At 30.9% G+C, this 15,693-nt stretch overlaps 2 protein-coding genes across 4 annotated transcripts in view; one reads left to right on the forward strand and one right to left on the reverse strand.

The window, feature by feature from the left end:
• Positions 1–10,185, forward strand: part of LOC145241501 (uncharacterized) — a 38,734-nt gene extending 28,549 nt beyond the window's left edge. For both annotated transcript variants that reach the window (XM_080104520.1, XM_080104519.1), the window contains exons 4-6: positions 2,202–2,309; positions 5,255–5,372; positions 10,023–10,185. In XM_080104520.1, coding sequence (XP_079960646.1) covers positions 2,202–2,309; positions 5,255–5,372; positions 10,023–10,144 — 348 coding nt within the window. In that variant the 3' untranslated portion in view covers positions 10,145–10,185. The remainder of the gene's footprint in view (positions 1–2,201; positions 2,310–5,254; positions 5,373–10,022) is intronic.
• LOC145241499 (serine/threonine-protein kinase 33-like) overlaps positions 1–15,693 on the reverse strand; it is a 306,331-nt gene that overhangs the window by 210,720 nt on the left and 79,918 nt on the right. The window lies entirely within an intron of this gene.

A 15,693-nucleotide genomic window follows, 5' to 3' on the forward strand; every position in this document is an offset into this window, starting at 1 on the left:
AGTACCGGTTCAGTTTGTGTAATAATTATTGCAATACTATCTCTTATTAAAAAGATATTAAGGGTTGCTGTTCATTGTAGATCACTTTAAATCTATGTATAGGACTATGGCTAGTAAGTATTTACTTAGAAGCTTTGTTATGGGTTAGAAGTTATAATCAAAAGCATACCTAAGAAATCTTTAGGTGTTAATGTGTATCGATTTACGAGTCATTTAGGGTCAAGAGCTGAGAGCAAGGACGCCTCTAAGTTACGTGCAACGGATTAGATTTAGTGGCAACTTAGGAAATAGAGCAGTTGATTGGTTAGTGATCAGGAGAGAGAGAATTTAAGTATATATAAAAAAAGACGAAAAAAAAAGAAGTTTGTCATGCAAAACAGACAAGGCAGTCATCTTGGAGGTAAAGTAGCTATAGGATATACGTAGCATACTAGCAGTGGTATTTTTGTGGTTTTGAGAGGAATTATAGGTACATAGTGTCGTGGTTTATTGTACAAGTCCGTAAACTAGGTCAGGCACAAAGCACTTCTGATATTGTAACTGAGTTTATCTAATTTTTAGAAGTAGTTGAATAGAGTATTATGAGGTGTTCTACTTAGCTTAGGGATAGAATGAAAATTTAAGGTAAAATTCAAAGTGATATAAGGAATTAAATGGGGATTAGATATATGATCACTGGATGTTGAACTGCTCGGGAGAAATTTTTGTATCTATGCAGAAGAATGTCTTAGTGATGTAAGATTTGAGAAGTTAAGAGTCCGAGGATACAGAGAGTTGTGAGCTGATGAGGATTCAGTATAGGCGATTAGATATAGGTAGAAAGGGTGGTTTAGTTTAGTACGCACGTATTGTACATATTAAGTATACTGCTTCAGTTCCAGCCTCTATCGTAAAAGGAAATCTGTTTGTAATGTGGTTGGCTAATTTGTCAAGAAACGAAGCGTGTAAGGTTGTTGGAATGAAACAGAACTTATCTAATGTTTTAACGATATCAGTTTACAAACAATTGTACAAATTGATGAATTGTTGACTAAGACATAGGAGCCCCTCATCCTGGTGTTTCGATGAAGTGACGGATCAAGAAAAGTATAAGCTTTATAGCTAGGAAAACACACACCCGGAACAGGTGTGCGGCGAGGAAATGGCAGTTTACGAGGTGGGGGGAGGGGAGAGGTCACTTTGATTTCTTATTTAATTTATTTTATCTAATTTTTTTTATTTGTTTTTTTTTTTCTCAAAACTATTTTTTTTCCGCCTTTCGATTGCTGATTATATTAAGTATCATACGTAAATAAAGTTCTACTGTCTTCTAAATAAATTAGCATAAATTTTTTTTTTTACCGATTCTTTTCTTACTATATAGCATTGATTTATTATTTAAGTGAGATGGGATTGTAAACTGCGAAATAGTCTATTTATGTGGAGAAAAATTATCGGTTACAATATGCCTGGAAATGTAAAGAATATTTGCTTTAATTTCATGCGAAACAGTTAAAATTTTTACTTAGCTTTTTTTTTTTTTTTTTTTCTTGAACATTCGAGGCTAAAACCACGGTGGCCATCTCCCTCGGCCCAGTCGGTCGAATGCCATTTATGATACCGAGATGCTATCTATTCAGGAGGGAGTGGGTGGGCTGTCTTCCATTTCCACAAACTGAAAAACTTAGTATTTAAACTAACATAACAAACTGATTCTGATCTAGCAAATTTTCATTTGTTATTGTTGTTCTATGTTATTGGCAATATAATAATGTACTTTGTTATGGTTCATTTAAAAATTATGTAATCTCTGTTAATATGACTGAAAAAAAAAATCAAAATAAACAAGGGGAATAATTCATATTTTTAATTGATGAATATAAAAAGAGATGTCCTAACTAAAATCTTATTTCTTTTTCTACATAAGTTAAAGAAAATGTGCAAAGAAATAAAACTAAAATACTACAAATACTTTATAAAATGTAATAAATTGTAATAAAAAATAAATAATAAACAGTAATAAATAATATTTAAAAATAATAAAATATACTAAAAAGTAATAAATAGTACTAAAACTACACAGTTAAAACAAGATTAAGTTTAAGGCTTCATAAATTCATATTAGAATTGTCTTATAATGTTCCAGAGTTTTACATAAAAATTCTCAAGTTTGTAACCGTTGCGCATGAAGATATTTGGAGATTATTTTTTTTACATTTTAGGGAACAACGACGCTGAAGAATTTACAAATAGACTACATGAAACTGAAGGACATCATCATTTCTGCAGATGAGAGGCGTGGCGATAAAATAAAATATCTTTTAAATAAGGTAAAATATCAATTTTATATGTTTTACAGGATAATTATTTAATCGAAATATGCAAATATGCTGACCAGCTATTGTGAGGTCATGATGTTTCACGTGTCAATAGTTGCCGTGACTCTTAGAATTATCATCTGTCATGAGTAATTATAGACAGTGTGTATATTGTCTGCTTCTTCTATCTTTAGTAACCATTTTACTATTGGTGACTATATCTCATCGATGTTATGTTAGTCATTAACTGTAGCAAAATAAAGCATAGTCGTAGTAACCAAATAAGCATCACCTATGTGTAGCAATCTACATATTAAAAGCAAAACAATAAAATCAACTTCACAAGTTTATTATTTCTTTTTATGCTTAAATGTTCTTCTATCTGCACTGCATATCTTTTGAAGGAAGTCTTCAAAAAGTTAGTGTTTTTCCTAATCATATCTTAAACGAGAGAGAGAGAGAGAGAGAGAGAGAGAGAGAGAGAGAGAGAGAGAGAGAGAGAGAGAGAGAGAGAGACTAATGCTTTCTTTTTTCTTGTTATCTGACATCATTTTGGAAAAACCACATTGTCCTATAGGAAGGAGAGTGAACATTATTTATTTATAAGCTTTACTGACAATAAAGAAAGCACTTAAGATGGTAGTCAAATTTGTTGTAAAGAAATATTAAAACAAAATTGTGTTAGGAATTTTGAATGTCAATCAAGGTACAGAGAGGTCAAATAGTTTATGAGAATTTAAAACATCTGGCATCTATTGAAATGGATGGCTCTCGTCTTGAAGAGGCTCCATGTTTTGACAAGCTTCTGGGTTTGACCTTTACTCCTGATCTAAAATGGAACACGTACATCAAATCTGTTGCCAGGGACACTGGGAAAATGGTGGGATCCTTCTACCGCTCCAGAAGATATCTCACTACTGATGCAATTCTCTATCTTTATAAAGGCCAGGTACGTCCAAGGATGGAGTACTGCTGCCACATCTGGGCAGGAGCTGCTAAAAACAGCCTATCCTGCCTTGACAGAGTACAAAATAGACTTTGTGGTTTAGTGGGGGATGCCCTTTTCTCTTCCCTGCAACCTCTCTCCCACAGAAGAGATGTTGCAAGCCTGTCTTTGTTTTATCGCTATTTCCATGGCAGGTGCTCGTCTGAGCTCCAATCCCTCGTCCCCCCCTCGCCAATCTTTCATGAGAAACACCCGTCTGGCTGAAACTACTGTCAATAATTTTCCCCACTCTTTATCTGTGCCTAAATCCAAACGTAGATTCCATGAGCAAAGTTTCTTTCTTAGAACTGCACGCCAGTGGAACTCTCTGCCGCTTGCCTGTTTCTCACATGACTACAACTTGAACGTCTTCAAGTCCAACATAAACAAACTCCTGACGAACCGCCCCCTTAAGTAAGACACTCTATCAAAACCCTCAATACTAATGATCACTACAATACTATCTCATTGATTACTGTACATGCAATAACGCTTATCCCTAAGTGGGCTTTGGGCCTTGATAATTGGTGACCCCCATGTAAAAAAAAAAAAAAAAAAATTTAACAACACAAAATGGATTCCGGTCAGAAATATAATTTGAAATTTGGAAAACAATGTAGACTTGTGATGAAAGATAGAAATCTTTGATGCCATCAAGAAGAGCTGATACAGATGAATCGACATAGATCAAAGAGAAAGAGAGTGGAAATAATTTGAAACACAAACTGAGATCCTAATAGATGGATGTATTTACACAGCCGAACACATGAAATAATTCACTTGTAACACCATACGCATGCACAAACAGTGATTTGGGACAGAGCAAACAAAAAAGCGACCGTAATAGAGGTCAGTGTACCCAATGATACAGGGCTTAACAGAGTTGAGAGGGAAAAGATTACAAAGTATCAAGGACTTATGTATGATATGAAACGAAATTGGAAATTAAAAGACGTTTCAATTATACCAGTCATCATAGGAGCAACTGGGCTTATGAAAAAGAACTTTAAAAAGTACATAGCAAGCATACCCGGTGAACCAAGTGCAAGTGAAATACAAACGATTGCACTGAAAGGGACGGCTAGAATCCTGAAAAGATCTCTTGGTTGGACTCACTAAAATAGGGGTAAATGTCAGACATCTGGTTGGATGTCCCATCCCCTAGCAGAAAAAGTTTAAGAAAAATGAAAAAAAAAAAAAAATAATAAAGAGAGAGAACTTGAATGCCTATTGGAGAGAACTCGAATGCCTACTAGACATTATCCTCGAGTGTCTAAGGTCTCTCTGTACCTTGTTTGTCAGAACAATCTGGCATGAGGATACTTTTTCCATAGAAGTAAACCCTGACCAAATATTCAAAATCACATAGTATTCACAACCCAAATAAGATCTCCTCACTATGGCTAACCCATATTAGCTTTTACGAGGAATGGTGCACCTTCTCCAAGTGATGTTACCTCAAGTAATAGCACGAAGCTGGATACTCCTCCAGACTAGATAAATTCTTGTCCTGGAATCTAGTAAGACCAAGAGACCAAAACGAAAGATATACTACAACATATGAAAATGGTTAATTGGGGAGAGGAAAATTATGTCTCAACCTCTTTACTAACTCCGTGTTTGAGAGATAAAGAACTTAAGTGGAACATTCGAATATCTATGTATCTCATATAGAGTTCAAGTGTTAGTCCCAGGTTGTAGGCCCCTTGATTTCTGAAAACTTCGACTGAAGTGAAATAATACAAAAAAATAATAAACAAAATGTAAGTTTTGTCTTGTATGTCTAAAGAAAGTGACTAATCATGAACTATGACAATAATGCAACAATCATACAAAACCATTATTTCTTGCTTTGACAAAAATGGACTTTGATGTCATATGGTTTTAATTGATAAAATTGATTATGTAAATAAATTTAAAAAAATTTTATTATCCTATTTTTTTTTTCATATTATTTTTCTTTTCTTTTCAGATGGTCGATGCAATATTTACCCGAGATGAATTAGTTGCTGCCAGTGGATTAGGTATTCGTACACATAAAGATAAAAATCATACGCCACTCGACAGAAAAAAATTAACAGCAATTAAAGGTAAAAGAAGTTACAATTATTACTTTTTGTTTTAGAACAAAAACATCCTTACAGACTCAAATTATTCTGAGGTTATTATATCAACTTTTGTTGAGCAAATTGACAACAGAATTCAAAATTTCTAAACTTGATTTGGTTGCTCATATTTATAGGAAATTGAGGAATCAAAGAAATTCCTTTTTTCTGAACTCCGTATTATAGTCAATTTATCTGTATCTCATTTATTTTAATTTATAATATTAAAGTCTTGCTTATTTGGCATTATTAATGCCAAAATCCATTTTAACATCCCTCTCTCTGATAAAGAGAAAACAATGTTGAAATGCGTTTCAGAATTAAGTTAAAGAGAGTGAGAGAGATGGAAAAATGATGCCTTATTTGTTGAGAACAGCTTCGTATTAGAGTTAACTGTTCTCGTTTTGTATAAAGAAATGGAATGAAGGTGTGTATCCTTATTGTAACATTGAACATTAAAGGCATGAAGTGATTGATAGCAAAATGTACAAAAGTCATTAGTACAAAAATAGCATTCAGTGATCAAGTGACAAAGAAGAGGATTTACAAGTAAAATGAAGTTATCTCCCCTAATTATATGACATAAAGTTATCTCCCCTAATTATATGGCATAAAAACATAAACTGTTGAAAAAGGAAAAATCGATTGAAGAAAAAAAAAAAAGAAAATGTGAAAATCTACTTTTACAGTTAATGGTTTTTATTTCCATATTTATCAGCTGTTCAGCCGCCAGCATTCCATCCTTGGACATCTTAAATCTTCCTCTATGGCCATATTGAAGAGTAGTGATTCTAACCCCCTCTGCAACATTCCATAGAGAGCACTCAGTTTGGTAGTCTGAATGACTCGGCACTAAATGTGGTACAATACCATGAAGATCACATGCATTTTGATTGATTGCTCGCTCTGTTTTTTTTTTGTTTTTTTTCTCTCTTCTGATCTTGAGCACGTAGTACAATGGGGAAAGGAGTGGCTGGTTACTTTTAATGCATCTAAAACCAAGCTTCTCTCTTTACATCATCAACATTCTAATCCACATCTGGCATCAATTGAAATGAATGGCTCTCGTCTTCAGGAGGCCTCAAGTTTTGACAAGCTTCTGGGCTTGACCATTACTCCTGATCTTAAATGGAACACGTACATCAAATCTGTTGCCAAGGCCGCTGGAAAAATGGTGGGATCTTTCTATCGATCTGGTAAATATCTCACTGCTGATGCTATTCTCTATCTATATAAGAGCCAGGTACGTCCAAGGATGGAATACTGTTGCCACATCTGGGCAGGAGCTGCTAGAAAGGACTTGGCCTGCCTTGATAGAGTTCAAAATAGACTTCGTAGCCTCGTAGGAGATGTCCTTTTCTCTTCCTTGCAACCTCTATCTCACAGAAGAGATGTTTCGAGTTTGTCTCTGATGTATCGTTATTTTCATGGAAAGTGTTCGACTGAGCTTCAGTCTAACTTTCACAAGAAACACTCATCTAGCTGAAAACACTATCAATAATTCCCCCCACTCTTTATCTGTGCCTAAACCTAAACGTAGATTCCATGAACAAAGCTTCTTTCTTCGAACTGCACGCCTGTGGAATTGTCTTCCATTTTCCTGCTTTCCGGCTGACTACAATATGGTTGTGTTCAAGTCTAACGTAAATAAGTTGTTGATGAGACGTTCCATATGTTATCAAATTTACCAAATTTTCATTACTAATGATTACTATATTGTCCAATTTTTACTGTACACTCTTTAACCCTTATCCTTGAGTGGCCTCTTGGCCTTGATAATGTGGTGATGCCTATGTAAAAAAAAAAAAAAAAAAAAAAAAACCATTATCAATGGACCAGAGGTCATCTTGTCAGCGTCAGACAAGGCCAAACTATTCGCAAAGAACTTTGCAGCTAATTCTACCCTATGCGACGAAGGCCATCAACTCCCCATATTTCCTCCTATAACACAGAACAAGCTAGGTAACATACAAATATCCGTGCATGAGGTCGCCAAGCTAATCAAGAACCTAGATTCCAGTAAAGCAACTGGCCCTGATGGCATCCCAATTATAGTGTTAAAAAAGCTTCAACCAGAACTTGCTCCCATACTTACGAAACTATTTAAGCGCTGCCTTAAGGAGAAGTGCTTTCCGACTCCCTGGAAGACCTCATCAGTTTGCCCTGTATTTAAGAATTCAGGTGATAAGTCATCTCCCTCTCAGTACAGACCAATAAGTCTCCTGTGTGTTATGAGTAAGTTGCTGGAATCCATATTAAATAGAGAAATAGTCAACCACCTCAGCAGGAATAACCTTCTTAATGACACACAATATGGTTTCCGCTCTGCAAGATCTACCGCAGATGTGCTGACGGTTATATCCCACAGGATTAGTGAATCTCTTGACAAAGGCTTGCTTTCTAGGGCAATTGCTCTTGACATATCAAAGGCCTTTGACAAGGTATGGCATAAGGGTCTACTTCACAAGATTTCCAGCTACGGTATAACTGGAAATGTTTTCTCAATCATTAAATCATTTCTCTCCGATAGGCTCATAAGAGTAGTGGTTGATGGACAAAAATCGGAGGCGTGCAATATAAATGCTGGAATCCCTCAGGGGTCAATTCTAGGCCCAACTCTCTTCCTGATCTACATCAATGACCTCCCTAAACACATACTTAAATCATTCGTTGACATCTATGCTGATGACACGACCATCAAAGGCTGTAAATGACAAAGTTCTCTCTGATTCTCTCCTCTGATCTCGAGCGCGTGGTTCAGTGGGGGAAGATGTGGCTGGTTACCTTTAATGCATCCAAAACCAAACTCCTATCCTTACATCATCAATGCTCTGATCCCCATCTGGCATCAATTGTGATGGATGGCTCTCGTCTGGGTGAGGCCCCGTGTTTTGACAAGCTTCTGGGTTTGACCTTTACTCTTGATCTGAAATGGAACACGTACATCAAGTCTGTTGCCAAGGTCGCTGGAAAGATGGTGGGATCCTTCTACCGCTCCAGAAGATATCTCACTACTGATGCAATTCTCTATCTATATAAAAGCCAAGTACGTCCAAGGATGGAATACTGTTGCCATATCTGGGCAGTAGCTGCTAAAAACACTCTATCCTGCCTTGACAGAGTACAAAATAGACTTCGTGGCTTAGTGGGGGATGCCCTTTTCTCTACCCTGCAACCTCTCTCCCACAGAAGAGACGTTGCGAGCCTATCCTTGTTTTATCGCTATTTCCATGGCAGGTGCTCGTCTGAACTCCAATCTCTGGTCCCCCCTCGCCAATCTTTCACGAAAAACACCCGTCTAGCTGAATCCACTGTCAAAAGTTTCCCCCACTCTTTATCTGTGCCTAAATCAAAACGTGGATTCCATGAACAAAGCTTCTTTCTTAGAACTGCATGCCTGTGGAACTCTGTTCCGTCTGCCTGCTTCCCACCGGACTACAACTTGGATGTCTTCAAGTCCAATGTTAACAAATTCCTAATGAACTGCCCCCTTAAGTAAACACTTCATCAAATCTCCACATTAACGTAATGTACTTGCAATAACTCTTATCCCTGAGTGGCTTCCGGGCCTTGATAAGTGGTGATCACTGTGTAAAAAAAAAAAAAAAAGGTCAAATTTAAAAAGAGTTTTTAGTATTTTGAATTTGTTTTTGAATCTTGCCAACTTTAGTTCCTTTCTCAGTTTATCTGATTCACTTCAAATGTTAATTCTTTTATTACAAACTCTTGAGACAAGTTTTGTGATTCACTAATCACAAACTCTATGGCAGTTTCTGCTTATGATTAGTTAAGCAATGGAATTTTAATCCTCACTCACAATATGTGAATTGGGTCTTTTCAAAATTAGCACACCTTGATGTTTATTGACAACTAATTATATTTATGACGTTTTTAATTTTCCAACATAATTTTTCTTTGGTGATTAATCTCTTGACCATAACATGCAATAATCTCCTAAAAAATACTGTGAAAATTCAATACAAATTTGTAATTCAAGCTTTCCAAAATTTATTACTTGATATATAACAAGATTTTCCAGTGTCAATAAATATCCAACAATCTTTGTTTTAGCATCATCTGCTTAACAAATCGATTGGAGTCATTCAAGTATTCTTGGGTTGTAACTCAAACAAGAATATGAACTTTTGAATTAAATCGCTCATTTAATAAAATCAATCAATATTGTAACAGAAAATTCCTCATTGTGTCACAACTGACAGAGTGAAAAAGGATAATGTAAATTTATTAGATTTGATGAATACTGAAGCATGACCTGTTAATTTTAGATTAAATCAAGATTAAAAGATTTGATCACTTGTTGAATACAAAACTTTCACATTTAAAAATAATTAAAGCCTTCACATTTAAAAATAATTAAAGCCTTCACATTTAAAAATAATTAAAGCTTTCACATTTAAATATAATTAAAACTTTCAAATTTAAAAATAATTAAAGCCTTCACATTTAAAAATAATTAAAACTTTCACATTTAAAAATAATTGAAGCCTTCACATTTAAAAATAATTACAGCCTTCACATTTAAAAATAATTAAAACTTTCACATTCCAAAATAATTTAAATAAGAAAAATGTCTGAGTAATTGTCAGTAATTTCTTGCGTTTTTCTGTTTTACAGAGTTCATTGAAGAATTTGCAGATAAAAATGGAATCGAACCAATGGATCCAAAGACATTTCGAGTGACTATTGGAAATAAAATTACGAATGCCAGAAGAAATCTTAGGAATGAATTTAAGTGATCATAAAAATTTTTTCTTCAATAAATTAATTTCATCATCAACATATTTATTATCATTGACGGATCAATATAGTGAATTGGATACATTAGCACAAATCCTAATAATTGTGAATAAAATCCAATCATATTTAGTACAAATTAGTTTTAGTTTATGCCTGACTTGTCCACCAAATTTCAATCTTTGTTTTAGCATCATTTATAATGCAGGGATACTTTGGTGATCGTTTCATCACTAGTAGATGTGATTCTGCATGGGATTCACACTCACCGGTCTATAACCCCTTTTCTCCCAATTTTCATCTGTGGATCTGCGGAGTTCTCTCAAAAATAATAGTGGACGACCCCCCCCCTTCCAAAATGCCACCCAATCAATCATTAACAGAATTCAAAATTCACAATGCTTTTTTACAGTCCAACCATATTTCATACAAATAAACTTTGTCTGACTTGTCTACTAAGTTTCAGTCATTGGATTATTCCAAAGATAAACAAAAACAATCCCAAACTATTTGTGAACTGAAAGCAGCCATGACAGCCGAAACAGTCGTATCCAAATGTACTTGCAATGCAGTGATGCTCATTTGAAACATAGCATAATATGGTGACAAAACAAAGACTGTTGGACATTCATGATTGAAATTTGGTGGACAATTTAGTCATAGACTGAAGTTTACTTGTCGCAAATATAGTTGGATTGTAAAAGGGAATGTGGATTCTATTAATGATTTCATGTGTCGTCAACATTAAACTTGGCTGTATTGCTTGATGATATGGAAAATCTGACTTTACTATTATTTCTTATAGCAATGTTTCTTAACGAAATACTAAACCGCAACTGTTTATCACTTCAAATCCTCACTAAATCACATGATGAAACTCAAAGGCAGAGATGAACCAAAATCAAATCCTGTCAATCATAACATTTTGTAATTTGACAAATCATTTCAATTCTAAAAAAACATTAACACTAACCCAAGTAGAGCCTGTCACAATATAAATGTGACCCATTTGGAGATCAACAACTCTGCCACTATTTGCGTTATTATTTTGTACTTTTCAGGTTTGATAGAAAATAGAAAAGCATTTGACAAATCGTTAAAGAAGATGATGTAAACGGAAAAAAAAAATAAACGTGTGAATCAGTGATGAAGTCCATTTCCATTAAACCAATGTCTACAGCAAGAATTTTGTGTTTTGGGGAACTCAAATGCCAGATAAAGTCCTTCAAAGGTGACTATACTCTGTAAAGTTTATCGCATAGGTCACCACCTTAAAACGTGGCATAACCACACCATTTTAGAAATGGCATGCTCAATAGCAGATTTTCTCCATGTATGATTCAGTGCTTAAACCTACTTCTCTCAATCAAGCAAGAACTGCATGTTGTGATGATTTCAAACGGGTATAGTCCCTTACAGGTCGCTGCATCTGTGAAGTGCAACACGTAGGTCGCCATTTCAAAACACGACATAATCGGGCTGTTTTGGTTTGAGAATGATGTTGGAGAGAGGATGATGGTCGATAAAGATTTTTGGTGCTGAACACATTTTATAGTCATTCGGTGCATGTCATGGCATGTGATGAGAGGAATAATAGTTTAGCTGGAGCAACTTCCCACACACTGAACATCACTATGGTGTGGTTGGATTGTCGTTCTACAGGTCAATCGATTAGCAAATACTACATTCCAGAATGATCATCACATTTACTAAATTCCAACCCATTAAACTTCTATGTTTGTTTTTTCAAGACCTTGTGTACAAAAACAATCCATGAACAATTGGAGAACTCAGTGCAGTGATCAGTCAGCAAACCAAATCATAAGAATGGAAGAGTGTGTTGATCCAAAACTTTGCTCAAGGGTTGCAAGCAGGTCATCATTGCAGAGGTGGTCATCTAGAACATGTCTTGTAAAATTTAAATTTTCATAACAAAAGATAATGAACACTCATTTTAATTATCTATAATATAAATCTCACCTGTCTGTTTAAATGTATGTATGTATGTCTGCCTGAAACTTTTGACAGATTTTTACAAGATAAGTATCGTTTTGAAGCTCGACCCTTCGGACGACTAATATCAAAAAATTGGCTAAAATCATTAACTCCTTCACCCTCAACTGGGCACTTGTCTACAAGGAGGGGTCGCTTTTTTCGCCAATATTTTTAAAAGTCATCCCCTCTTTTTCATTGATTAGCCTTAATTTCAACCTTCGTCACTTCCAGTTTGGCAATGGACGCAACGGCAAAGACGTCACATTTTTTTTTTTTCACATTCTTTTCCTCCTTCGTGGTGCGGGTTCGAGCCTGCCTGCCTACTACCACTTTTTTTTTTTTTTGCTCAACGCACCTCTAAACACCCGGGAAAAACCTGGCATCCAGGCTAGTTATTTCAGAAATGCAAAGTTTTTTCTTTCTTGTCTGATTCATAAGTTATAAGCATGTAGATAGTCTATACTGAGAGACTGTCTTATAACAAATGGCTTCTCTTCATCCGATTTCTTATGCAACAATATTTAATGTGATGATAGTAATATTTGTAATTCCAAATAAGGTTATCGAATGAAAAGTGGTTGTGCTTTTCACAGGTTGTGATTTACGGACTATTATAATAATTTACTTATTATAATAAGTAAATCATTATAATAAGTAAATCATTATAATAAGTAAATTATTATAATGAGTAAATCATTATAATGAGTAAATCATTATAATGAGTAAATCATTATAATGAGTAAATTATTATAATAAGTAAATCATTATAATGAGTAAATCATTATAATGAGTAAATCATTATAATAAGTAAATCATTATAATAAGTAAATCATTATAATAAGTAAATTATTATAATGAGTAAATCATTATAATGAGTAAATCATTATAATAAGTAAATCATTATAATGAGTAAATCATTATAATGAGTAAATCATTATAATGAGTAAATTATTATAATAAGTAAATCATTATAATAAGTAAATTATTATAATGAGTAAATTATTATAATAAGTAAATTATTATAATGAGTAAATTATTATAATAAGTAAATTATTATAATAAGTAAATCATTATAATGAGTAAATTATTATAATAAGTAAATCATTATAATGAGTAAATCATTATAATAAGTAAATTATTATAATAAGTAAATTATTATAATAAGTAAATCATTATAATAAGTAAATTATTATAATGAGTAAATTATTATAATGAGTAAATCATTATGATGAGTAAATTATTATAATGAGTAAATCATTATAATAAGTAAATCATTATAATAAGTAAATCATTATAATAAGTAAATCATTATAATGAGTAAATCATTATAATGAGTAAATCATTATAATAAGTAAATCATTATAATAAGTAAATTATTATAATGAGTAAATCATTATAATGAGTAAATCATTATAATGAGTAAATTATTATAATGAGTAAATTATTATAATGAGTAAATTATTATAATGAGTAAATCATTATAATAAGTAAAGTATTATAATAAGTAAATCATTATAATGAGTAAATCATTATAATAAGTAAATCATTATAATAAGTAAATCATTATAATGAGTAAATTATTATAATGAGTAAATTATTATAATGAGTAAATCATTATAATGAGTAAATCATTATAATAAGTAAATTATTATAATAAGTAAATCATTATAATGAGTAAATCATTATAATAAGTAAATCATTATAATGAGTAAATCATTATAATGAGTAAATTATTATAATGAGTAAATCATTATAATGAGTAAATTATTATAATGAGTAAAGTATTATAATGAGTAAATCATTATAATGAGTAAATCATTATAATGAGTAAATTATTATAATAAGTAAATTATTATAATAAGTAAATCATTATAATGAGTAAATTATTATAATGAGTAAATCATTATAATGAGTAAATCATTATAATAAGTAAATTATTATAATAAGTAAATTATTATAATAAGTAAATCATTATAATAAGTAAATTATTATAATAAGTAAATCATTATAATAAGTAAATCATTATAATAAGTAAATCATTATAATAAGTAAATTATTATAATAAGTAAATCATTATAATAAGTAAATTATTATAATAAGTAAATTATTATAATAAGTAAATTATTATAATAAGTAAATCATTATAATAAGTAAATCATTATACTAAGTAAATCATTATAATAAGTAAATCATTATAATAAGTAAATTATTATAATGAGTAAATTATTATAATAAGTAAATCATTATAATGAGTAAATCATTATAATAAGTAAATCATTATAATGAGTAAATCATTATAATAAGTAAATTATTATAATGAGTAAATTATTATAATAAGTAAATTATTATAATAAGTAAATTATTATAATGAGTAAATTATTATAATAAGTAAATCATTATAATGAGTAAATCATTATAATAAGTAAATCATTATAATGAGTAAATCATTATAATAAGTAAATCATTATAATAAGTAAATCATTATAATAAGTAAATTATTATAATGAGTAAATTATTATAATAAGTAAATCATTATAATGAGTAAATCATTATAATAAGTAAATCATTATAATGAGTAAATCATTATAATAAGTAAATTATTATAATGAGTAAATTATTATAATGAGTAAATTATTATAATAAGTAAATCATTATAATAAGTAAATCATTATAATGAGTAGATTATTATAATAAGTAAATCATTATAATAAGTAAATCATTATAATGAGTAAATCATTATAATAAGTAAATCATTATAATAAGTAAATCATTATAATAAGTAAATCATTATAATAAGTAAATCATTATAATAAGTAAATCATTATAATGAGTAAATTATTATAATAAGTAAATCATTATAATGAGTAAATCATTATAATAAGTAAATTATTATAATGAGTAAATTATTATAATGAGTAAATTATTATAATAAGTAAATCATTATAATGAGTAAATCATTATAATGAGTAAATCATTATAATGAGTAAATCATTATAATAAGTAAATTATTATAATAAGTAAATCATTATAATGAGTAAATCATTATAATGAGTAAATCATTATAATGAGTAAATCATTATAATGAGTAAATCATTATAATAAGTAAATCATTATAATAAGTAAATTATTATAATAAGTAAATCATTATAATAAGTAAATCATTATAATGAGTAAATCATTATAATGAGTAAATCATTATAATGAGTAAATCATTATAATAAGTAAATCATTATAATAAGTAAATCATTATAATGAGTAAATTATTATAATGAGTAAATCATTATAATAAGTAAATCATTATAATGAGTAAATCATTATAATAAGTAAATCATTATAATAAGTAAATCATTATAATGAGTAAATTATTATAATAAGTAAATCATTATAATAAGTAAATCATTATAATGAGTAAATTATTATAATGAGTAAATCATTATAATAAGTAAATCATTATAATAAGTAAATCATTATAATAAGTAAATCATTATAATAAGTAAATCATTATAATGAGTAAATTATTATAATAAGTAAATCATTATAATAAGTAAATCATTAT

Source organism: Euprymna scolopes, chromosome 20 (assembly GCF_053919585.1).
Source record: "Euprymna scolopes isolate OS-2025 chromosome 20, ASM5391958v1, whole genome shotgun sequence".
NCBI classification, from domain to species: domain Eukaryota; kingdom Metazoa; phylum Mollusca; class Cephalopoda; order Sepiida; family Sepiolidae; genus Euprymna; species Euprymna scolopes.